The sequence below is a fragment of the Molothrus ater genome, chromosome 6 (assembly GCF_012460135.2).
Source record: "Molothrus ater isolate BHLD 08-10-18 breed brown headed cowbird chromosome 6, BPBGC_Mater_1.1, whole genome shotgun sequence".
Classification (NCBI taxonomy): domain Eukaryota; kingdom Metazoa; phylum Chordata; class Aves; order Passeriformes; family Icteridae; genus Molothrus; species Molothrus ater.
This window is the reverse complement of record NC_050483.2, coordinates 13,970,092-13,996,841: the sequence shown is the minus strand read 5'-3', so window position 1 is coordinate 13,996,841 and position 26,750 is coordinate 13,970,092. Positions and strand designations below refer to the sequence as shown.

Here is a 26,750-nt window from a genome sequence, read left to right as displayed (position 1 = left end):
CAAACTTAAATCACACCTAGAATGCAAACAGTGTCTTGTACACTGACCTTGACACATTCAGTTTCATTAAAGGGAGGGCATCCAACTGCAGAGGACACCAGAACTGGGCCTATTGCTGTGTTGGTGCATTCATATCTGATGCAGCTTGAAATCCAAACAGCGCCAGGCTATCAAAAAATTTAAAACAGAAACTTTACTCAGCAAAAACAGTATTTTAAGCATTAATTTAAAAATTTCATTGAATGAGATCCTGCTTGAATCAACAGTAATACAGCAAAATATAATTTAGATGCACATTCTCTTTAAGTACTGCATTTGAAAATCTAATAAAAAATACATAATGCTAAGCAGGTTCTAAAATAGTCAAGTTGATTGTAATTCTCTCATACATATCAGAATCCTTTAATTTTTGTTGACAGTTACATGGTTGACTTTCCAAGAAATTAATATTGTTTACACGCAAAACTATTCCTAGTATTTGGCCAAATAAAGCTCTTTTCTGCACATTTTTTGTGTACAATATTTTGTGATTTTTGCTTACTTCTAAATATTTGAAGAGAATAAAATATCCAAACTCACCTTAAAACTGGTAACTGTGCCATTGCTGAAAGTGTGGAGACAAGACAAGTTCTTGCAGCTACCACAGCAAGTTGTTAAATCTTTTGGAGGCTGATAGACTTGGTTCTGCCAAAATCAAATAGATTACTCCTTGTATGAAATCATCTTGCAGCTCAATGTTTACTACTGTAATAGGCAGATTTTTTTCAGGTATCTGATTCTAGGGATATTTTTAAAATAACTTTCAAAACCACATGGCTTACATTGGCACTGCACACCCATGAGTCTTTTATAAAATACATTTAATCTTAATTGAAGTAAAAGGGGAGGAGTTCCAAATCTGAGAGAATTAACTGGTCTTTCTACCATTTTCAGATGTGACATTTTACTTCAAGAACTATTGAAATCTTAACTTTTTACACATTAGCCATTAAGTAGCTATAAAATGAGAAAAAAAATGTATAATATTCCCATGGTAATGTATTATATCGTGTAAAAAGACAATGAAAGACAATGTAACTTTTGCTTATTTTATAAAGCTGTTTTCACTGCATTTAAAATTCTTCTTCTATTCATAATTATTTTTTTTTCTAATTCTTATTCAGCTAATGTCTGCCAGGAATTTGTACCAGTTTGCACATAATGCAGCTGAAGCTCTGCAGGGGTGTAAGGAGGCAGCATGCCATTAATCCAAGGATGCATTCACTATGTACATAAATTTGTGTAAGATTTATGCAGCAGAGAAAACAATGGAGGGAGGGAGACCTTTCAAACTTCCATCAGAATTGTTGTAGCACATCATTAAAGGGAGATATCCTAATTACTCTTTCCAACTTGCCCTATGACTTTCACCTACTCAACAAAACCCATCACAAAGTAATTCAGGCCAATGGACACAATACACAGGTTTAAATTTCTGAATTCCTTACAGCTTTGCACTTGACAGCACAGTCTATGGAAGATGTGTTTATTTTGTAGTATTTAGTGGAGGGATCAACCACATTTGTACAATAGGAAATGTGGCAAATGCCATCTGCACTGTGTTCCACAATCCTCTGCCCAGGAAGCAGCACACCTCTCTCATTACTCAGGCAAACTTTGTCTCTCACTGCAAGAAAACACAAACAGCATTCTCAGGTTGATCAGCTGGGCATCAAAACTCCACTAAAAGTGTTCCAAATGGTGAAACAGGAATGGAAAAAGCTTCTCTACCTTTTTTAGGCATTTTCAAACAAATCATAAATAGTAAACTAATGTTTAACTGCAGTCACCAAATCTTTTCAAATATAGTCATGCATGAAAACTAAATGTATAATATTCTATTATCTGCACCCAAGTGACAGTGCAGGCTTCTTCAACTGTTTTATTTTGGAAGACTACTTCAGGATAAGAAATGTACCTGAGAAATGTCTATTTATCCCCACTAATTACAGAGGACACAGAGGAATGTTAGCACTATTTGTGAATTAAGTAAATTAATCCTGTCCTCTTCAGTGCCATGTTCAAAGTGAGTGCCTGATTTTTAATTCCTGATTTCCCTTAGCACTTGAAAGGCTATTTCTTTGAATTAAATTATTTTCTAACTTACCACATTTGTACTTCACACAGTTGCAGACATTTTCTGTACTGTTCTGAAACAGTTCGTCTATCTGAAGCTTCTGCCCCTACAGGTATAAAAACAAAACCAAAAAATTATACATGAAATAACAGTGGGTTTTCTTACCTGTATGATCTCTTTCTTTCAAACAACTTTCCTGCAGAATTTGGGTAGCAGTATCTCTTGAAGGTTCTGCTTAGTCAGCAGCCTGAGTGCATGATGTATGTTAACATATTCACCATAACAAATAATATTAACTGTGATGCTTGAAAGCCTTCAGTCAACCCTTTAAACCCAAAAAATTTTATCCTGAATTTTATATTCTGTGTACATGAAAGCAGTCCTGCCCTACTAATATACTGGGGCAGAATATGATAATAAAAAGCTTGGGAAATATCAGGGCTGTTGAGTACTGCAAGGTATTTAGACTAAGGTGGCTTCTTAAAACTGTATATATCTTACTCTAAAGAAATTTTTAAAAGCTGAGCCATTTCATATTTCACAGATAAAACTATTATTCAGATACTGATAAAGAGATTTATTAAGAAATTATTAAAAGAATAGTGACAAGATAAATTTCATACCAGTTTGCACTGAGGTTTGGGGATTGTTTCACATGCACATTCTGAAACAAAATACACCAGAAACAGTAGGTTAGCAATTTATATGCCATTTGCTTACAACAGAGCAATAGAGAAAAAAAATTCCAGATATAAGAGTCAGCAAACCCCATACAGTAACTCTTAGAACAGTTTCAAGATTGTAAATAACCCATTTTGGACAGATAAATTCTACAGGATGCAAGAAAAGCAAAACAGGCAGATTAGGAGGTTCTACAACATGAAGTGACTTTTCTATATCATTTGCTTGTGAGCAGCTCACAATGGTATAGCTGGCTGAAACCAAGGGGCCAGAGCTGCTGTCAGCTCTCATTGTCTAAGGCAGCTTTGGTGAAAATCAGTGATTTTACCACATGTCCGGAAGGGGCAGCACTTCTCCGGGCTCCACACCTCCACCAGGGACATGCCCAACATGCACCTGAATTCAGGACAACGATGGACTTCACAGACTGAAATCAAAGGAAAGAAAGAACAATAAACATAGTGTTGTCACGTTTAGATGAGTGGAAATACTAATCGAGATATAGTAAATTACTTACAATAAATACACTTGGATAACATCTTTGACTGATAACAGTATGGAGTACAAAATACTCTAGACAAACATTTAAATAATTTAAAATAGCCAGAGTTTGAGGTCTGAAACTCCTCACTTGTAGTTTCAGGCCTCAAATTCTGGAAATATAAAATTATAAAAATCTGGATATTTCATGATACAGATATCATAAAATGCTTTACACAAACGAAGTTTTAAAAGTAAAGGTTATTAGTTCAGGGCTACAGATGATAGCTTGCTTAGGCTTGTATCTCTAATCCACTACTTCGACACTGAACGTCCACACCACAAAATTTCCCATGTTCTCTGTTATTTAAAATATTAAAATCAGGTCAAACTTACTGCACTGGTATGTAGGGCAACACCTGCCAGTAGTGTTGCCATCCACAATGAGAACTTCTCCTTCTTGACATTTGGGAATTTGATCTGAGCAAGCTCCGCATGCTGGAGAAAACAATTATTTAAATCTAAAAAAACTGGAAGAAATTTTACTACTGCCTAGAAGATTTGTTATAAGCTTGTCCCAGACTCATATTAAAGAGAGCAGAGGTGCTCTGCATTCACTGCTTATAGACCCTATACAAAAGGTTAATTTTCAGTGCAACTTGCCCCTCTTTCCTTTGTTTCCTGCTGTAAAGAATACATTTTTTGTGAGCAAACATAATTTTCCCTCCTTCCCCTGTTATGAAAAATTTTTCTACGTCTTCTCTCCTGCTGTTGTTTTTTTCAGGAATCTCCAATCTTCAATAAAATGCATCTCCCATGATCCCAGCGTTATCCTACCACTTGAACACATGACAACCACAACAGGAACTTTTCAATATGTACAATGCAAAGACTCATTTAATAAAAAAGGAGTCAAAAAGGGACTCTGCAGACGGTGAGAGGCGCCAAATGCTACCCATTGTTAACATATGATCAAACAATCTGATTACTGTAAATAACAGAACTGTAATTCACATTTCCAATTAACACTCAAATTTTTGCATGTGGAAGGTGCTTCCCCTTCCCAGATATCTGTTCGAAAAATAAAATAAACTCAACAGCACCTCATTATCAGATTATTATCAAACAGAAAGCAACTGCATGTAAGATTGGAGCTTATATACTAAGGGTAAAAGTACAATTTTATTACTGAATTAAGTAATTGAAGGCCAAACCCCAAAAGAATAAATAAATAAAAATAAATAATAAATAATAATAACAAATATGCATAATACTCTAATATGGGATATTTGTCATTAATTAAGATAAGGCATAGCTGAGACAGCAGGATACAGGGAATAAAAGTCTATTATAAAAAGCCTATATAACTTCAGTCTTCTTTCAGATAAAATATTTGTGTATCGAGTTCACACTGTATATGGACAATGTCAAAAGCTCTGAATTCCTTTATCCACCAAAACTCCTTTACTTGACCAAGGAATACTATTCAGTTGCACAAAGCCGTTCTGTGACTCTTGATGGTTACACTTTTAGAAAATTAAATTAAATTAATTTTAAGTTGTTGGCATATTTTAGAAAATTAATGTCAATTTTTTAACAATTTTCAAGCTATGTTGGGAGACCTAAAATACAAGGAGTCTTAATTGGCAAGATAATAATAGATATAATTGCATATGCAAAACCACACTCCATCTCAACCAGTCAGGCTACTGTACCACATATATAGGAAATGCAGCAGGTATTCTCCACCCGAGCAGCAATTAGTGTTTGATCATGCTGACAGCTTGGCATCTGCTCCAATTGCTCACATTTTTCTGGGTCACATTCTGAAAAAAGGGAAACATATATTCCCTCAGATGAAGCTCAGCATTCCTCCTTTGTTATGCTATATCCCAAGGAAAGGCAGTGTGGAGTAAAGAGGTACTACAAGCTACTTTAGAAAAGCTTTTACCTGGTATCCCAAGACCTTGCCTGATCATTTAACACAAAATTGCATCACATCTGCTCAAACTGAGGCACAGACCAACCCCAAGCTATAGACAAAAGTGAATTTTGTAAATGGCCATACTAACAATCGTACCGACACTACCCTTATCCTTCTGAGTCCATCTATTTAGTTTGCTGAATGTCTTTTACAGAGTGCACTTCTTGCCTTTCAAAAGAAACCTACCACAAACGTAGCTGGGACAACAGGATTCTTCACTGTAGTAGGTGACCAATTTCTCCATGCTGCTACACTCAGGCATTAGGAGTTCACAGAGGCTCTGATTACAAACTGTCACATAAAGGAAAAAAAAAAAAGAATAAGCACCTTCTAAACTATGCATTAATAGGTTGGGTGGAGCAGTGGCAAGCAGTTTTTGCAGTTAGATACCCCAAAACTCCAAATTATAGGCATATGAAAAACATAGTGGAGCAACAAAAAACTCCCATTAGGCAGGATTCAGAGGTGCTCATCATTTGCAATGATAAACTAGAGCTGAGTCACTGTGAGAATTAAGAAAACAAACCTCCTCTGGAAAACTCACTGCAACACCATACCAGGTGGTCAAAACATGAAAATCGCTTGCAGTTTCTTTATGAAACATTCTAAGCTAAGCAAAAATTAAGTGGGGAAAAAAAAATTCTATCAATTTTTACCGCTCACTTTATAAATTAGATAAACAATCATTGAATTCCTTTTCCTCAGAATTATCCAGATCATTTGTTTGTATTTGGATATTAAAGATGAAACAGTAATCTCTAAATGTGATGGAAACACAATTCATATTCAAATAAACACAGTGCTATTTCAGTCCTCTTCCTATCCTCTACCCCAAAACCTACTGGACATTGAGCCAAACAACTTCTACAGTTTTCTACATAATCTGCAAATTCAAACCAAAACAATTCCCATTTTCTTTGAAAGTAGCATGTGTAACAGGAGAGCAAACCTCAGAGAAGGGACGTCTACCTATTCCAGTGGGCAGTATTCATGAAGGAATACTTACTACAGATCTTCTGAGGACAGCATGTCTGATCATCAGGAACAAGCAAGGCCACTTCTGCAAATCGCTGACACTCTGAATTGTGGATCTCTGAGCAGTTGTGCTCCACTGGGATTATGGTCTCACTGTCAACACATTTTTGCATACAGCATCCTCTCAAAGAAGTTCTCCAGATCTCACCCACGGCATGAGGGGCTCCTGAGCTGTCTGTACAAGCTAGATCAGGACAAGAGAAAACAGAGTTTTTAAAATTCCTTTTGAATTCCAATTTTGATCATCATTTTTTCCATCATGGATTGGATCTATGAAGCATAAAGATTGCAGAGTTTTAAAGGCTTGATTATGTCCATCACCCCACAAAAAAATGAATGAGGAGACAGTCTGTGACTGAATTTATATGGGAAAGCAAGACATTCAACACCTTCCAGAAGGTCCAGACCTCCCTTTTGTTTCGTGTCTCCACTGCAAGGCCAGTCACTTAAAATCCCAATCCAATCCTTCATTTTTAAAGTAACAATCTGAAAAGAAGTTACTTTTGTATTTCACAAATGTCACAACTATTATTAATTTACAGTGCTTTAGCAGTCTGATTTATCATAAACTGATTCTTTAAGGTTCACATTGTTAGGGAGAAGAATTGGTCCATTATTTGGTGTGGTGAGGCAGAATTGCAATGAAAATAAACATGAATGCTGGCAGGATACACACATTATTATTGAAAATGTGTAATTAACCACTGCTGCATGTCATTTGAATGGGTATCAAAGGTTGGACCCTTGGCAAAGGGTTTGGGTGAAAAGGAGGCCAAGACTAACATGCTTACAATAATTGAATACATAAGCTTAAGCAGAGACTTTGAAGAGCATCCTCCAGCTGAGAGAAAGTGAGCAAAATTGTGCATCACAAGGACAACCCCTGCTTGCTCACCTGCACATTTAATGTTTACTGGATATCTAGAATCCTCAAATGAATGACATATTCAGAACGCACACAACGCCAAACCAGAACTCAACTTGTGAATAATGAAGTGCATGACCACCAGCTTTCAGAGATAATAGAGAATAAAATCACATCCAAATATACCACATTTTTCTTCAGGAATACAGACAGCAGTATGAGTCCGGTGAAGGAGGGTCCCTCCAGCACAGACACAGCCTTCTGTCAGCACTGTGCAGGAGTCTGAGCCCAGAGGAGCCACCTCTTTACTCTCACAACTCTCTGGAACCTCACAGGCAGCTATGCAAGGCTGGTAGGAGAAGTTTTCAGAGCAAGGGAAGGCTGGGAAGGAAATAAATACATCAGACATTGTTCAAGTTGTAATCCATGAGGCAGCACTAAGAGAACATATTATTGTCCTCTTGTCAACTTCCTGTGCTCCCAAATTGAGTTGGATCTATCAGCCTGAAGCACCAACACAGATCAGTTACCTACACAACAAATTAAAAAATAAGGAATCTGCAAGCACTTCTACTTCTCTTCTTGTAATAACATTTTCATCAAGCTTCAGTTTGCATTTTGGCAGCAGAGCTACAAACCATGCAACAGTGTTGACACAAAATAATTCAAACTTCAAAAACATTTTCAAATACTACACAGATCAATCATAGAGTGCTCTGAATGAGTAATCTAAATAACTTGCCAAAGAAAAGGCATCAGTCTGGTATAAAAATAAGTGTGATGTGTCCCTTCAAGATGGATAGAATACATATTTACAGCTATATTTTGTAAGAGCTCCTTTAAACAGTTATTGCTAACAAAATTCATACAAACTGAAGAATTAAAAAAAAATTAGCTCAAAACCACAGACATCCTTATGTTATCACTGAAGGGGGCTTTTCCTAGGTGTTCATGGACAGTATAAGAAGATGCTGTGATCCAGCTACAGATCCCATTTGGCCTTACATTTTAGTCTTGCTGTGGGAGAATTCTGCTGCCAGGATGCACTAAGGTTTTACCCCTTACGCTCCATCTAATCTCAAAGGTGTTTCATTTCCCTAATCCCATCTCCAAAGGCACAGCTTTCTGCAGCAGCATCAAAGTACACGAAGACTCAAGAAGCATTGGTATTCTCAACTTTATTATAACTCTTAAATTAGGTAAATTTTGTCTAAAAACAGAGGTGGGCATACATGCAGAATACTCACGGCAGTAATCAGAGCTCCTCCACTCTATGCAAATATTGAATTTGTTGCACATTGCCACATAGGCAGCTAGTGAAACACATGGATTTTGAATGTACTCAGTGTCTCGAGCCCATATATCACAGAATTGCTCAGGTGGAATCTAACAAAGGAAAAAAAAAACAGAGATGGCAACTTCATAGAGGCTATGCTGGGTAGGAAAGCCTGACCTTTAAAAATATCCACTACAAAGTCAAGAGTTCTTGGCTCATGGTAAGCCTTCATTAGTGTACAAAGATAACTCACTAGTATTTAAAAGTAAAACTTCCTGAACATTGACATGATTATACTCCTTCGTTTCATCTCTTATAAGTGCCATGGCAAGAGGTAATACAGTTTTTCTAGTAGAAGACACTATTACTTTGTTCCTTCTTACATGTACATTTTTACCTATTTTTGGTCTCCTCTTCATCAAAATTAGCTGTATATAAAAGGTCAAATAGTAAACGTACTCATATGTCCACAAATAATTTATTTGTACACCAGGAGTCTGTTATTTGCTTTAGGCTTGATTTCAAGGGTCTGTTCTGCCCTCTCACATCTCCAAGCTGGAACTCTGTCTCTAGAGCCTTTGAGAATGCAAGTTCTCAGATTACCTATTGCAATTTGGACTTTTTAAATTACTGAAGGCTTAAGGATTAATTAAATCCTAAATTATTTTATGTTTTTCTACCTCTTATTGATACAGTTGAATTATCAGTGACTGGTTTATGAATTACATGGTATGTCAAAACTAACAGAGGTGAAATTCTGAATATTGTTTATTACAACTCTCCTACCAAGCTGCCATACTCTTCAATTACTTTTACCTTGCAACTGTAAGCACACACAAAAATATACATCTCATTCAACAGACATGGTTGCATGTAGCCTCACATTAGTGAAATTACCAAGCATACAAAATTATATCTGAACTGCAGCTCTCTCAAAATGTAAGCTTTGAAATAGTTAACATACATAGGGGTGACAGCTGCTGAAGGTCTGGTTCAACACCATTCTTAAGCACTCTGAGCAGTCCATGACTGAGCAATTAGTTTCCTGATGCCTGTCTTCTCCAACATACTTTAACGTGTCTGGCACTTGCCAGCTGTCTATAAAAGTCGAGGGTGAACTGCTTTGGCTTAAAACTGTCCTGTTGGGAAGCATCAAGTCATTTTCCGAGCTTCTATCACAAAACCCTATGAATTACCAGAAGGGAAAAAAAAAAAAAAAGCAGGTTAACACATGTGAAATATGTTTGAAGTGGTATATTCAAGAAAGTAAACATCTTTTCAAAATCATCACAACCTACAACAGGTGTAAAAAGTCTTGGTTAGGATCAAAATACACAAAAATCAGAAAAATGAAGGAAAGCAAAAATAAGAACATCTCTGAATGGAAATCTACTGCATATCAAAGAGCTGCTCAGAGAGCCCAGCTAAGAAGCTGGAAGTTTGCTCCTAAGCTGCACAAACTCTAAACAAAAATGCATTTTAAAAAAGGTTGCAAAGCACCTCCATGTATAGCAACAAGTTAAAACTGTAAATGTTTTCAGAAAAGGAAACAACCATAAAATATCAGGATGCTTATGTGATACCAGAAGGCAGCATCATATTTTTCTTTCTGTTTTAACTAAAATAGTAAGAAATTTTGAAACACTTTGGAGCAAAAGGAGCAACTTAACATGGACAGTGACTGTGGTCAGCAAAGGACATTCATGTATTGCAGCAGTCTCCTTAGAATATCCTTTAAAAACCAGCAGGTAGAAAAAAGCAGAATGATGGATCAGACCCCCATTCTGTCTTCCTAATCAGTTTCTGAGACTTTTGTATCAGGCTTCTAAGAGTGTTTTCTTCTGTTGGCTCCACAAGAATGATCCTAATTCTTCATCTGTTCAAAACACTATTTGTAGATTCCACCCCTTTCTAAAAAACTGGTCTGTTTTAACATTTTTAGCAATTCTTGATGACAATCAGTGATACAGCAACAGACCTTCAGAGAGTAGAACAGCTTTCCAAACTGTGTATAATTGAACCTTTTGAGTCTATATTTGCAACACAGACAGGAAGAACATGATGGGTCTGAAAGACTTCAAAGGATTACTGTCAAGTTAGGGACATCTTTTCTCACTTCTTACACATTGACAAGGAGATTTAAAACAGCAAAACTAAAACTCCACATTTTTCTTGGCAGGATCCGGTTGCAACTAGAACTGACATGCTTTAAATCTTTATCACCAGTTTTGCTATAGAAATGTCCATGTTCCCCTCCCACATCCCTCATGTCCCATCCCAGCTCTTCAACAGCTGCCACATTTGCCCAATCCTTGCACTGTAAAAGACACTGTTGTTTCTGGATCCTTCCATAGGATGCTTGTGCTACAAACCTCTAATGGTCTTCTCAGTTTTTAGCATTTCCATGAAGTTGAGAAATCAAGACCTACCAATACAGCAGTTCAGCTAAAAGATGAAAGAATGCTGCTGAGAAAGCATGCTGCTAGTACTTGCACTAACACAGAAAGCTCAGAAAGGAGTTTAGGCTGGACTAATTCACCCTGAAAAGATGCAGTACAGCAAGCTCATTTGAGGCAGGCTCAGTAAGTGGCAACAGGCAGCACTGTGCAGGCAGACTTATGCAGAGAACCTCCCAGTCAGAGGTGAACACCAGAAACACAGAGCACATTCCCTGAAGAAGTTGTACTTGCAACACCATCCACAGAAATATGCTGACATCTAGTCAGAATGCCTTGTAAACCAGGAATGTAATGTTCCCAATCCTCCCTACACAGTAAACAAACAGGTAAAGTCAAAAGAGATTCTCTGGATAACTTGAATCAGGCTTACTATAAATATCCACTGTCTTGTCTTTTTCCTGTTTTATCTAATTACAATACAAATTAGCCAAACAGAGTGAGAACAATACCGAAAGCAGAGGTTAGGGCAAATAGGAGATAACAATCAAATTTCAAAATGGCGTAAATTCAAACTCTCTTTGTGAGAAGCACATTTCTGTCAGCAGGACTGGAAACTGGACTGAGCTATTCCTGGTATTTGATACTGAGCTACAGGCATTTGCCCTTTCTGAAACTGGAAAGATATCCACTGTAATTATATGATCTCCTTAATCCTGATTTCCAGCTTCAATTTACAGTGTAAATTTACAGATAAATTTACAGATGCAGCTACCAAAGTGGGGATTTATATCAGCAAATACATACTTGCAAAAGCTGTAACACCATCAGACTATTCAAGGCTGTACTTTTTACAAAAAAAATAAAGCAGGGGAACACAGGCTTAACAGGGCAGACCTAACAGTGCAGTGCATATAACAGACCTAAGACAGTGCAACATAATTAAGAAATTCCCTCTAAAATATTTTCTCCAACAGTTAAACTAATATTAGTTCTCTGAAGTTTACATTTCCTGGGAACTCTAACCCTTAGAAACTGAAAATAACATGTACCACTTCCTATCAGATGGCTATCAAACCCTAAATCTGTAAATGACTGTATTTGAAATCATGGATTTAGATCTGTCTTACTTATTTGGGTTTGGTAACTGCAATCATGCCTGTGGTTCAAACAGAAGCAACACTGTGGGCAAATAGTGATGAGAGGATATAATTTCAACAATAAACAAAATTAATAATAGATTAATTCTAACAGTATCTTAAAGTTTGCAGTGATCTGCAATACATTTTTGGGACAGACCCTGCAATAAATAATTTATATAATTAGGAAAATGTGTCTCCCTAGCAAAGCACCTGAAATTCTTTTTTCTTGCACTGGTCTATACTTACCACATAGTCCCAAAGTTCTTGGTTCTCTGGTATTATTCAACTCAATAATCATCACACCTGTATTGTGAAACCACTGAATTCTGATTTTTGTTGGGGTCTCAACTGCATATTTGAAGCCTGAATCTTCAACTTTGTATCCATATTTTCTAACAGTAGGCCAAGCAGATCTTGAATTTACTGTTATCTAAACAACACACAGAAGAGAAGTTAATGGTCTGGAAGAGGAACTGAGGCCAGATTTTTGACAGCTTAGGAATCTAAGTCCTAAGTAATTTCAGAAGCAGTCAGGCTTTCCTCCATAAAGGTAATTCAGGTACCAAAGGTACAATTTATGTATTGTTATACAATAACAATTTATGTGCCTTACTCTGAGTCTTACCTCGTTAACTGCCCTTGGATCACAGATTGGCTCTTTGAATTTACCAAGAGAAATTTACTTAATTACAAAATTGTAACTATTAATCATATAACCTATGTTGTTCTGCTCTAGTCCTCGGTGTCCACATGAGGAGGCAGCTGACTGCTGAAATAAGGTGTTACCTAAAGGAAGATAAAACCCCTCAGAATACTTACTTTTCTGCTTAAACGATTGATAATAATTTGATTTGATACATAAGTTAGGTTCAACATTGCCAGGCACAAAGAAGTTGAATTTGAATTACTCTGTGGAGAAAACAAAAATGCATCACCCATAGCCGTGATGTGCAAAATCTGAATACATTGCTGGCCTACTGGTTTTAGGTACTAGGACATTTAGGATTTTGGGAGATTATGCTATTAAGAGAGAAAACCATTGGTGATTGCAGTTTCAAGTCATGACTACAGAGCTTCTCCGGATAAATAAACAAAACACTATGATGTCATTGTTTCCAGCAACTGTGCTATATCATTCAATCTTGGAATTAAAACAGAAATCTAGTTTTTCAGGGAAAAAAAAATATGGTGGACTAGCTGTTTGGACAAAAAAAAATCCTACAAACTACATATCTGAAGGTCTGCAAGGATGAGACTGGGAATGATGAATCTGTAGGATATGTACAGCACAGAAGTAATGGATCAGGAACAAATGCATACTTCCTGAGCTACATGAGGGTGAATAAAACAGAAGATATTGAATACAAGAGGAAAACAAATCTGATCATCACAAACACATACTCTTCATATCATTTATATTGAGCTCCTGAAATTAACTTCCATTAGGTGAAACCTGGAACCAAACTTTTGCAATGGACATCTATGTAGACATCAAACGACCCAGCCTTCACAGGAGAGACTGGAGTTAAGAGGAGTTTTGAAAAGGCTCACAAGAAATGAACTTTTCCTGACAAAAGCCAACCCATACTGATCCCATCAGACAGGATCCCCATTAGGCTTTCTCTCTCCTGTGTCAGAAACTTGGAATGCACAGGCTGGTCACATTCAGTCTGGTATTCCTACAGTCTTGTATGGCTCTGAAGATGGGTGTTTCCAGCCCACGTTTTCCATATGAAAATAGATGAAAATCCTGCATTGAAAGAGACTGGTGGTACACTGGTACAACTGTGGTGATATTGGTAATAAGGCAGCACTCAGAGAAGTGACTAATGATGCAAATCCACTTGATCTCCCTTCACCTTGTCCATATTACACATACCACAGGATAACATGGACCCACCTCTCATCTTTCAGCTGTTTCACAAGGAACTATGTATTTACAGTCAGGAGTTAGAGTGTTATACAATTCACAAGTATTGTGAAATGCAAGCACAGTTCATAGATATCGCACAGAAATTAATAATAGCAATGATATAAAGTATTATTATGCTCTTGCCTTTCAGATACATCTTATTAGCAATACCAAACACCTTTTGTTAGCTGATAAATGTTAGTTACCATTCTACAGTCAAGGACATGGATGGTTATAGTTTCATCTGGAGTTTGACTAACAATGTAGGACGCTTCTTTGAATAAAGCCAAATGATTTCCATCATAGGTTACAATGCTCAGATCAGAGAAAATGGTGCAACGACCTAAGGTAAAAAAAAAAGTAAATGAATTTTCTAACTTATTTTAGAATTCCAGTAAATCTTACAACATATGAAGATAAACAAATCTCATAAGATGAACTAGCTTACTAAGAGGTTCATATATGCAGCACATATTCAATACTGATGCATCTTTGTAAATGGACAGCAGAATCAAATTCTGTATGCTTTCAGAGGGGCAACCTGCAGACCTCTGCAATCAGCTATTTCCTTACAGTTCTTGCCAACAAAGGTTTGCAATTTTTAGAAACCCCAAACTAAAAAATATCATGAGTAACAGCAGATCATACCAGATCCATAGATCCCCTGTAGTCTTATTCCTAAGTTTCATTTTTCCTGAGTCTTATTGCTAAAGCTTTTGTGTTTCAGTGGGCTTGGAGTTCTACTCCAAGTAATTTCAAACTCTAAAGCCTAAGCAGAAGTCCAATTGCCAACAGAGTCCTCAGACCACTAACAGGAGTAGTTAGCAGTCTAGGAAATCTTTTCGTGCTGAAGTAGTTAAAAAATGAACCCAAAAAAATCTGTATTGATTAGGTGTCCCCTGATTACAGAGATGACAAGATGTGTCTAAGTCAGAGCTAAACATATCCACTGCAGGTACATAATGCTGAGTATGTTAAAAGAACATTTTTATTTTATTTCCCAGAATATAAAACTACACTTATAAATTTCCTTCAACAATGAGTAACCCAAAAAATATGCATCTTTTACTTCTATGCTATGGTATAGAAGTGTCAGTTTTCTTACCTTTCTTACACATGCATTAAACTGTTACCTGAATGCACCTCAAAAGTACTGAAGAATTAAAACTTACATGCACATTCCCACTTTGGGCAGCATTTGTCACCATTTGTTTGAGTAGCAAATCCTAAAACTCCACAGCTGGGTTGAGTGGCATTGTATGGGCAGTTCTGTGACTTATTAACCTGGATCAGCTGTCCATCCAAGCAAATGTGTTTTATGCACTCACTCTCTGTGATTGGCTGAGGCAGATTCAATAAAAGACAGAGGTTACAATTCATACCAAGTTAGTATCATAATATTGTATAAGTTTTGTTGAAAAAAGGATTCACATTCTTCAGGCACTGAATACTTATTGGTCCCCATGATGCTAGGGACCAATAAGCAATGAGCGCCTTCAAAAATCTGACCATTCTGAGCATAGATTAACACATTGTCCAGTAATAAAGTTGAGAACAGCAATACTGAATTTTTAACTTTACAATGAAAAAAGTTGAGGAGGGAAAATATGGAAGGAAACAAGCAGGAATGGTAACAGGGGTGTCTGGAAATATGTGCTTTAGAGAGGGCAATAACACAAAACACTGACACTGGACAGTATAAATCACCTTTTTTTACAAAAACCCCATTCTTCTAACAGTCACACTAAGAAAACTGAGGCCTGAAACCCAGCGTGGTAGAATATTTAAAAAAAAAATACGCATAATGAAGTTATCCAAGGTATCAGATATAATAGATAATAAAATCAGGCTCCCTTGTTTGATACAGGTACTTTAAATCCTGAAGATCAAGACATGGCTCACAATCTTATATTTTAATCAGTGTGTAGAAGTAACTAAGGCATGTTCCAAAGCAGGCAGGTAATTATTTGTATCTACTCACTGTACAAGTTTGAAGAGTTGCTGTTTCTCGAGGCAACATAAAAGGTGATGCTGCAGCTCCTGCCATGGCTTCAGCTATTGTCAGTCCATCAGAAAATGTTGTAGTCAAGCCATGAAGTGTTTTGGTAGATGAAGTAAATGAGGAAACTGATGGAGCTGCTGTGTCATTTGGATGATCAGGTATCATTACCAGTGAACTCACAGAAGGTGTCTGCATCTCAGATGTTATTTCAAATTTTGAAGTTTGAGTAGTACTGACTGATGATGGAACTACAGAAGAAAACACTTTTGATTCAGCAGGTGAACGTGCAGTGGACAGAACCGAAGTTGTGTTTGTGAAATACAAAGGGTAAAATGTCTGAGGTGTAACAGTAGCACCCTGAGTAAGGACAGACTGGAATCCTGTTGTTAATTCTGACTCTTCAGACTTCACTGTGTCAAGGGGCATGGCTCCTTTTGCTTCTGAAGTAACAGAAGGAGAGCTGGATATGGGCTCTGTGACTGCTGCTGCTGTGTCTGAGGCTGCTGATGCAGTACTGAGGTTGTGCCCAGCACTGCTTATCGCTGGAGAGGCTGAAGCTGCCACTGAGGAATGGGCCTCAGTGGACAAGGCTGTCCTTGGCAGGGTCATGGAACTGGAGGTGGTGGCTGAAGGTGGGACCTGCTTAGGCAACACCACAGCTCCCTCTGTACCACTTTCCCTTGATGTGGAGCCCAAAGCCACAGGACCTTCTGTCAATGGTGACAAAACCACTGAAGAGGTTGACAGAGAATCCGATGAAGGTGATGCTTCAAGCGTTTGTCTTGACTCAAGGGATTTAGTAAACAAGCTCTGATGTGTGAATTTTAGATCTGTAGCAGTCTTTTGAGTGGAAAATGAAGGAAACAGTTCTTTTTTAATTGTTGCTGAAGAAGAGGAAGTGGCAAGCACTTCTGGTGAGAAAGGGGGAAATTTGCTGTCAAAAATCAAGTCAGCTGTTGCTCTAGCTGGGACTGTAGGCTGCAAAACAGAAGTTCTTGATACAAGTGGCTGTGTAACCACATCAGTTAAATGCAAATATTTTTCAGTTGGCAAAATAACTTTGGTAGGACCTACTGAGGTAGGTAACATGCTTGAATGAGAGCCTTCAGATAGTGAGGTCTTTAAGGAAGTCAGTTCTGCTGTAGCTTCAGTTGTGCTAAAGACAGGTTGTGGCTGACCAGTGGATTTTTTTAGAGATTCTGCAGGATACTGGTGAACTTGGCTCGTCAATGAAGGTTCAGAGGTCTGATGGCCAAGTTCTGTAGTCTTCTGAGTAGAAGAAGGTGTAACAGTGGTCCTTGTGGTCTGTACCACAGCTCCTGAAGATGTCTGCAAGGAGAAGGGGCCTGCTGAAGGTGGAGGCAGGGATGGCTGAGCTGCAGCTGCTGGAATTTTCACTGCTTCTGTCACACTTTGGACTGCAGGTTTTAATGCTGTAGAAACCATTTTAGTTTCTACTAAATATTTAGGTGTGGTTGTTATTACTTCTGGTAGCAGTTGTGTTAAAGGTGAAGAAACTAGTTTATCTCCTAGATACTGAGAGGTGGAGAAAGTGTGAGAAGGCTTTGTTACTGGAAGTTCAACAGAAGGGGACAGAGAGGATTTTTCTTTGCCTGTCATTATTTTTTTGGTTGTTATGACCTGACTGCTGAATTCAGAGGTTGTGGAGAATGTGACATCAGTGACATTCACTAGAGATTTTTCATCTAGTAGTGTTGTTATTGAACTTGATTGATCTAATATAGAAGATAAAATAGAGAATGTTGGGACTGGAGAGGTCTTTTCTGTTAACAAAGATTTTTGTATAGTTGTTCTAGGATATAAAGAGGTTATTACATTGGATGTACTCATAGGACTGAGAGTTGTCAGCGATGTTTCTTTTCGATCTGAGGGTAGTGAAGGAAGAGAAATGGTTAAAGAAATTAGAGAACCTGATGGTGGAAAAGACAAAGCAGATGGCTTTCCAGTAGAGATGGTAGTAATACTTTCTACTTGTGATTTACCAGGCACTGTTGTCAACAATGTGGTTTCAGTCCCACTAAGGAGATCAAGCGGAGATCCAGTGATGGATGTTCTTTGGGGCGATTCTCTTGCTGTAGCTACAAAAGGAGCTGTGGTGGTTTCCTTGGCTTTCATTGCTGATGTTGTAACACTACCTGAATATGCTGGACTGCTTGTCTTCACTGTACTTGAAACCAGAGCTGACTTGTATTCAGTAGATATTTTTCCAGAAAACAAAGTTGACTTTGTTGCTATTTCAAGAGGGGATGTTATTTTGGATGTTACCTTAACTGACAAAGGAGTCACACTGCTAGTCTCTGCCATGACAGGGTATTTAGTGTATAATGTAGTCAGGAACTCAGTTGTGTTTAGAACCTTGTGTAAGTGATATCCTGTAGTTGAAACAGTTTTAAATGTTTTTTTTAATTCACCTGAAGCTGGAGAAGCAGGAATAGAAGCAGACACTGCAGGCCTCTTTGTAGAAAGAGTGAAGGATTTTTCAGTACTAGAACTAGGATGTGGTGAATAGGGAAGGAAATAGGAACTTGACTTATGCTCCACATGAGATGTTATTTTTGGGATTTCCTTTTTATGAGTTGCAAATGATAACAAAGTTGTTTCTGATGACCTCTCTTGGGTTTGTAGAGTCGTTGTCTTTGGACCTAGAGTTGTAGTGAAAAGAACCTCTGGAGTGCCAGTCAGGTGTTGAACCATTCCAAGAGGAGGTTCTGTAGTTGTCTTTCCTACTGAAACAGGTGGCATGGATGTTGGTGAAAATGTAGTCCTCTCACTCTGTCTGGTTAAAACAGCTGCTGCTCCTGTTGTTGCTGAAGACACTGGCTTTAACAAAGATGAAGTAGTGAGCATAGGAGCAACTGATGTCACTGTAACATTAGCTGCTGTGGTAAAAGACTGTTCTATGCTTATTTTTGTCCCTTCTGAAGCTCCTGTTAAGTTTACTGGGGGTGTATATGAAGGCACTTCCAGAGATGATGTAGAAAGCTGTGGCTTATATGCAGTAGTTTTTTCTGTTATTGATTCAAATGAACTGGGTGTAAATGTTGTAAGTCCTTCTGGTCTTACTTGTGCTTCTTTTGTGGGAAGTGTTCTTGTGGCCATTTCTGATAACTCCATTATTTTAGTTTTGACTGGTATTTCTGTTGTTCTATGTAGAAGTGGTGCCCCAGTAAAAACAGAAGTAGCAATTGGTTTGCTCTCTGTTTCTGTTCTTGTGGGGACTGCATGTGTAGCAGTTGCTGTCTGAGGTTCTGTAGCCCTCAGCAGTTTCGTGGAGCCACTACTGATCAGCTGTATCCTTGTGGAAGTTTCTGAACTGACAGCAGAGGGGAACAAAGGAGAAATGTCAACAGAAGCAGACAAGCTAACATTAGATTTTGTTGTCCCAGTCATTGCTGTAGTGCTTCTCCCAGATGTCATTTCTGTTGACTGTGAAGAAATAGTTGGCAATAAAGTTACAGCTGGAAGTGTTTTGTTGGATGTAATAGCCAAAATTTCCAATTTCTCTGTAGTTGCTGTGAGCTGCAATTTTGTAGCAAGTGTTGTTTCCCCGTCCTTTGCTTCAGGCACAGAAAATGAAGTTACCTCTTCACTGATCACTGCCAAACTTGCAGTTGGTGTTAAATGTGGAACTGCTGGGGTTTGAATGCTGAGAAGCAAAGGTGGGCTGTCATCTGCAGGTTCAATGCCTGAAATCAGACACAAGAGAACTGCCTGAAATTCATGAATAATTATAGTGATGGAGCCAGCAGAGTTCTAGCTTAAATCGTATAACTGATTTTTCAATAGACTTAAAACTTCTAAAACTCATAGACAAATTTAAAAATAAATTCATTAAGTCATTTATGTGACATCTAGTGCTTCTGAAAAGTTTTATGAAGAAAGAATGTCTTTCTTAGTTTAAAATTGGTCTCATATTTTTGAGGAACTAAATTATTTTAACTAAAATGTATGTTTAGTGAGCTGAAGGTTCACATAACTAAGGTCACGGTTACACAAATGCAGGCACTGCTATTTAAAATTATGACTGAAGAACTAATTAATTATTAAGCTAAGTCTAATATAAATAAAATTTTTCAGACATACAGTCTTCAAAATACACGCATCTTTGAGTGATTTCATCCAGCAACATGTTGAGAGGACAGGCAGGGATGCATCCTTCCACTCTAAAAGAAAAAACAATTGGTGTTAACTAGTCAAATAGTATCTTCTCGATCAAGCATTCAATTTCAGGAAAAGAATCTATATATGAAGTATGTATAAGCAGACAGCCTGGTACACCTCAGTGCACTCCTTCAAAATGTCATTGCCATGACTTCCACTCATATCTAAGGGAAAGCATGAACTCTGTGACACTCAGCTTTTGAAATGAACAGTCACAGGTTCAAGAGTGAACACTTTTGCTATAAGAAATACCCAATATTTTTATATGTCAAAGTCTGTGTGTCAGTTTTACAAGATTTAGCACAAATTTCACTTCACAGGAAAAAGCAAGGCCAGATATAGCTGTTGCAGTGACATAATGGAAAAGCAAGGGCACAACTGTTTGAAACAAAGTTGTGATAACCTCTCTTCGTTAATGCTCTGTAATACTCCCAAAATGAAAGTTACAAATATAGCAGTCATTCCAGAACCTGATGGTACACTAAAGGCTGAAATGTCATGTTTATGTGGCTACAGCAGCAGGTTTTGTTCCATTCCTTTCCTCTTTCTCTTACCTCCTTACTCAAGAATACAGTCCTGATATGTAAAGTGTACATTTGGGCCCTCATATTCCTATTATCGTGCTTAATTGCCTTGCCTAAATTACACACGTCTCCATGAAAATACAGACACGTACTTTGGTACAGTCTGACAGTTTTTTCCCAAAGGGTCCCTGCATGTCTTGAAGCAAGGGCTTGTGCAGGCATCATAACGCCATTCACACGTAGAACGGGACAGAAGCTTAAATTTGACATCTGAAAAACACCAAAGATCTGTTATTCTTATATTCCTTTAAGCACTCACAGATAGACATCACTAAGAGGCATGCCTTACATTCACTGTAGCATCTACACACACAGTGTTTACTGAAGGACTTTCAAGTCACACGATAGAAACACAAATTTAAATGCACTCCAGCCCTCCCCCACCTCCACGCAGAACAGTTTCCTGCACAAAGCTGGATTAGCCCAGTGGCTCTGCCAACACCTGCAAGATTTACATGCTATATCTGGATTTCAGTCCCTGCACTATGGCAGCCCACCCCAGCTCTTCCAGAAGCAGCCAGGGCAGGGCAGTAACATTTCCTGTACAATCATGCCTGCAGAAGACAACCATCATATAAGAATCCCCTCTAAACTGGTAAACCTGAGCTCAGAGCAACATTGTTCAGAGCCTACAAAGAGTAACTGCTCTTAGACAATGTTTACATTAAACACCAGAAAGAAAATGCTGATTACCTAGAAAGACTGTCAATTTTTGTGTTTTTGAAGTATTTTAAGTTTTCCTGATCTTTGCTTGACTGAGATACAAGGAGTAGCTCTTTTACATCTTCTTGAAGACAGTCAAATTTTTCATGAAGATACTGAGAAATTTTTATTCCTGCAATTTAGGGAATCTGCACTTATAATTATCTCTGTCATTATTAACCATTAATGTATTAACTTAAAATAAAAATAATTCTCTTAAAGATAGAAATCAAACTCAGACAAAAGGGTGTGTATGTTGCCATCTAGTGTTACCCCTTTTACATCTCATTTTATCCAGGAACGTAATTTGTCACTCCTTTTAAGAATGCAATTCTTATGACAGTAAAATATGCATTTATTGTGTTCTCATAAGAAGTTAAGTACGTGTGACTGAATTCCTCTGTGATCCCTTCCACTGACACCTATATAAGTTACATAAATCTAACGGAGAAAGGGAATTTTTGCCATATATTTTGGTGACTGATGTATGAGCTCTTGTATGCATGGACTCGTTGAGTAGTAAGGTTTAAGGACAAAAGAAAATACATAGCAGAAATACAAGGTTTAAGGAGAAAAAGAAGACATATGGCAGAAAGACAAAACATATCAGAGACCTGTTGGCACAGGCAATCACCAAAAGTAGTGATAACAGCACATAAATCCAACCTGAATCCAGGAAATCTCATTCATTAGACTACCCTAGATTTGGTATGGAGACAAGTCCACAACTTTTAACTCTGGCCACAGAGTTAAAAGGCCACACCATTAACCACAGAGTAAGTTTCAAATACAATAAAAGTAAAAGTTTGCAGAAGAACCAACTGCAGCCTGATGAAGAATGAGTTTCTCAATTTAGCAGAAGTGGCCATGAATTAACACTCCCAAATGCTGGGATTAACATACCATCTCCGATTCTCCAAATGAACTTTTATGAAATGATAGCCACATTCTCCTCAAGATTTCCTACAGACTAAGCTCACAGAGTTTGGTGGTGTTGTATGCCTTGGTAGGATTTAGGGTGAATCACCACATAAATGCATAGCATTTGTTGAGAATGCTATAAATAAAGATAAATTAATGCTGCCTTCAGTCAAGAATGAAGTCATGCTTGTCCACAAATTTTGTGTCTACTTCTACAAAAAGAACTGTGGGCAACAAAGAATTCGTAAACTTGGTAATTAAAAATTGCTTTCAAAGATCTGTAGAATCAAAGGAAATTTAATTTTCCAATCAAGGGATTTTAGAAAATTGAGTATGCAAGACCAAGCTGTACCAGTGTTTCTAGTGTACAAACTACATTAAAGAGCACACCAAATCACCACAGAAAGAGTGGAGTATTTGTATGAATTGTTTTCATTTTTCTCAGAAAGTTCTCAGGATGTCTCTGTAAACCCATAAGGTATGATGATATCTGTGGTTTTTTTATGAATTGTGGGCAAATTCTTTATTAAGAAAACACCAGTTCAATAATTCATCATATTTAGAGTTTTCACTGTTGTCAACCAAATTTCTGGAACCCCTCAGCATCCCAAGGATCAAGCCACTGTAAAGCAAAACAAAACAAAAAACAGCACACACACACCTGCTCTGCACTGGTGCAGCCTCACCTCAAGCCCTGTGTGCAGTTTTGGTCACCACAATATAACAAAAGGACATTCAGCTGTTAGAGAGTGCCCAAAGGAGCAATGAAGATGGTGAAGGGCCTTGAGAGAAAGCCACATGAGGAGTGGCTGAGGTCACTTGGCCTGTTCAACCACCTCCACCACATGCTTCCCATTTTTTTAATACTTAAATTCCCCTTCCAGCAACCAGTAACACGAGCTTACTGCAGCCTGAGCACCAGCCGAGTTCCCTCACCACAGAACAATGATTTGCAGTTTACAGACAATGAATCAAGCTTCTCGTACCAGGCATGTGTTCCTCAAAAGGATTTGTCATGGCATCTGGAGATAGCCATGTGTCTCCTTGTCAAGCCTACCAGCATTTGTCTCCTGTTGACAGGGTGACACAGCAAATCCTTCCCCAAGTGGTGACTGATGTCCTGGGTGGCAGTGGCCCCAGCTGGGTGATGCACCAGCTGAGCCCACAGCTCCCTTACCCAACAGGAGCTGAGGACATCAACATGCCACAGGACAGCAGGAACCCCAGGTGGGAGCACAGGTATGAACACGGCCAAAGACAATACATTAAAAGATATTTCCCAACTCCATTGCTTTCACACATTCTAGAACATCAGAGAAGCATTTTCTTCCCTGCAATTTATGATTTTCTTCTTCATGGCTTTCAAAACTAAAACTGGGATAACAACAGAAGTTGCTACCATTTAATGAAGATTTTTGCTATTTTATCACCGACAGACCACAAGGTTCTGCTGAGCCACAACCACCTTGCTTAGTACCCTGGCCACTTCTTTTTCTGAGTTGACAATTCTTACTGTTCACAAGCACCTGACCTTAATTTTCTATGCTGACTTTTATGTCACAGGGACAAAATTTGCCATTGTTAGAATCTCTATAATATGAACAATTCCAAGTTATGCTCAAAAAATGGCTATTTACTTAAAAACAAACCCTAAAATTTGAAATGCTCCAGCGTTCATAAAAGGTTGTATTTAAAATAAATGTCTAAAAAAAATTTAAAAAATAAAGTATTTGGATTTTCATTCTTACCTGATGATTTTTTTCTTTTTTTTGCTACTTCAACACAAAATTTTTAAAAAATCTAATAGGCACAAAAATTGCTTTAGAATTAGTTCTATTTATAGTGGAGGCAAAACTCTGCTTGGTAACTTAGATTGCCTATCTCCTCAGTTACAAGTTTAGAAACATGAAATCCTATCTACCCACTTAACACACACACAAATGAGTATCAAACCCTGCTCATGACTTCTAAGTTTCTGCAATGAGAAATGTAAGCAAATATCACTGGAAAAACTAAGCTTTGTGCCCAGCCAAAACATCACTGGAAGCAGAGTGCAATTACCTGCCTCTCATCTACATACGGTTCAGTTTGCTATTACAACGTTAACACAACTCTTTAATCTCGTCCTATTTATTCAGCCAAACATGGTAGGTCAAATGTTTGTGTTTGCAGCATAAAAAGGAAAGATGTTATTGTACAGAAAGCTCAGTCTGATTGCAGGAGCTAGCAGGCAGATGTGTTCACTGGCACACGTGGGATCTGCAGGTACAGCAGCAGTTGCTCAGCATTTTCCAGCCCCAGGGCCCACGTCATGAACTTTTGGGCCAACAAAGCACATGAGCTCAAATTAAACTCAACAGTAACTCATTATGAGTGAATCAGGACACTCCAGAAAATGAATTCTACTGATGGAAGTAGATTAGAGTAAATTGATGTTAAAGTAGTTGGTAATATCGTGTTTAAAACCGACTTAAGGTAAAAAGACGGTTTTGTAAAAAACTTATTCATTAAAGTTAATTTAATTTTCAGTTTTGCACCACGTTTCTGAATGTGACTGAGTTAATTAAAAAACCAAGATTAAAAGTGCTCTGTATCAAACTTAAACACTGAAAAATGCCTCTATGCAGTGGGCCTATACTTAGTGCATCTTGATATTTTAATTTTAGCTGAAAATTCTCCAAAACAGGCCTTGTATTTACAGCAAGTTAGCTATTAAAGCACATAACTAGCATTATTAAATACTTTATTGCAGAATTTATATGGGGCAAGTCACATTTTCATAACAGACAAAAATAATTCATAGTGATCCTAAATGGGTGGCAATCATGTGAATGAAAAAAGCTAACTAGTTTGAGCATATTTTTAAAAAGGGTAAGAAAACAGCAGCTATACCTATAAAAAGGTCATAAATTCCCTACATTAAATGATTTCCCAGCAATCTCAAATGGCAATTGATGGCTCTTACATGACACCTTGGTTCTTTGTCCATCTGGTAAGAGTACAGGTATTCTTTCTTTTGACTGAATGCATACCAATTAACTTGCCAGCAAAATAATTCCTGAATAGAATGCAAAAACATATTTTCTTGCAAATAAGTACACACTACATATCAAAATTCTGTTTCCTATTCAATTTCCTCAAACATTTATGGGAACAGGACAGCAGAAAAAGTAAAGTATAATGAAAATAACCCAGTTTTAAAGCTGAAGTGACTTCTCATGGCAAACACTTCCCAGCCTTGGCGTGTCCCAATGTGACAATATTTATTGCGATGAAACTGGAAAAAGTGACTCGTCAGCTGACTTTAAACAGACATGTGTCTACTGCTGTGGTGATCAGGTCACTTCAAATTCTTCCTTTTGCAAGTGCGTCACAGGGCACGAAGAAGTCTCATGAGGAGCTTTCTGGCCAAGGGGATTTACTGGGCCTATTATTCTGCTCCTGATATTTATCCTCTGATTCCGCAGGAATAGCTGCTGCTCCCGGTTCAAGAGTTTCTGATCTAATATGCAAAGCATTTACAATAGTCAGCAGGAAACCCAATACGCTTTTGCCTGCGCACTCTGGAGCTGGTGTAACTTTTCCATTAACTTAAACAAATGCTGCTGTATTTTTAGACCATGTAATTACCCGACATCAGCAGGCTGGCCCTTGTGAGAGTACACTGGAGAAAGATTGGAGCCCTATGCTCCTCTGCTTATAAAACTCTGAAACCCAAGCCCTCGGATGTGGTGATTAATGAAATACCTCTTGATCATTTGATCTGATCCCACTTGCTGAGGTAAATTGTTTTAGTTTTCCATCGGCATAAATAGGATTTTTCGGTATAATGACTGGAGGGTAAAGACTTCACACTTGAAAAGACATACCATTCTGTGTTAATGGATGACCACTGAGAATTGGAACATGGTTTAAACTTCTTCATTCCTCCCTCAAAGATAAAAGACTAAGGAGATATTTTTGTTATGTCCCAAAAAAGTGCCTTGCTTGAAATGCTGTACAAACATCCTGGTAATAGCATTAGCCCTCTAATTCTGCAGCTCAAAAACCTCAACAGCTCTGTGATTACAAGCATTTGTCAAGAAGCAACAGGCATTTGGCAACGACAAAATCTGTCATTTTTCTGAAGTTGGAGTGTGCCAGTCAACAGCTGCATTAGGCTGTCAGTGTAATGTACTGAAAAACATGGGCAGATTCACAATGACACTATTAACACTTTAATTCAGTGTTTTGATAACACGAAGCTCCACAAGGAATACAGTTGGCCTCTTCTGTCACAGAAATCAGAGGTTGCTTCAGGTTTGTCTGTGCCACAATTCAACATGGTCACTGTAAAACATGGCCAGGCCATGATTTATTTTATATAGTATTTCATTTTCTTTCTTTGCTTGTAAAATACACTTCAGTTTCAGAGAATGAACAACCGATTTTAAAACATGGTATTGCCAGGAACACATCAAAATACTTCTGCT

At 37.8% G+C, this 26,750-nt stretch overlaps 1 protein-coding gene across 1 annotated transcript in view; it reads right to left on the bottom strand.

Moving 5' to 3' along the window:
• The window catches only part of OTOG (otogelin), a 92,348-nt gene that overhangs the window by 7,315 nt on the left and 58,283 nt on the right, over window positions 1–26,750 (bottom strand). The window contains exons 34-53 of the mRNA XM_036385139.1: window positions 20,748–20,865; window positions 19,994–20,073; window positions 15,869–19,596; window positions 15,060–15,228; window positions 14,094–14,230; window positions 12,795–12,884; window positions 12,222–12,405; window positions 9,402–9,622; window positions 8,409–8,547; window positions 7,348–7,542; window positions 6,268–6,480; window positions 5,448–5,552; window positions 4,993–5,103; window positions 3,674–3,775; window positions 3,126–3,224; window positions 2,740–2,780; window positions 2,147–2,222; window positions 1,488–1,666; window positions 580–684; window positions 48–167 (exon numbers count right to left, since the gene is read on the bottom strand). Of these exons, the coding sequence (XP_036241032.1) occupies window positions 48–167; window positions 580–684; window positions 1,488–1,666; window positions 2,147–2,222; window positions 2,740–2,780; window positions 3,126–3,224; window positions 3,674–3,775; window positions 4,993–5,103; window positions 5,448–5,552; window positions 6,268–6,480; window positions 7,348–7,542; window positions 8,409–8,547; window positions 9,402–9,622; window positions 12,222–12,405; window positions 12,795–12,884; window positions 14,094–14,230; window positions 15,060–15,228; window positions 15,869–19,596; window positions 19,994–20,073; window positions 20,748–20,865 (6,212 nt within the window). The remainder of the gene's footprint in view (window positions 1–47; window positions 168–579; window positions 685–1,487; window positions 1,667–2,146; window positions 2,223–2,739; window positions 2,781–3,125; window positions 3,225–3,673; window positions 3,776–4,992; window positions 5,104–5,447; window positions 5,553–6,267; window positions 6,481–7,347; window positions 7,543–8,408; window positions 8,548–9,401; window positions 9,623–12,221; window positions 12,406–12,794; window positions 12,885–14,093; window positions 14,231–15,059; window positions 15,229–15,868; window positions 19,597–19,993; window positions 20,074–20,747; window positions 20,866–26,750) is intronic.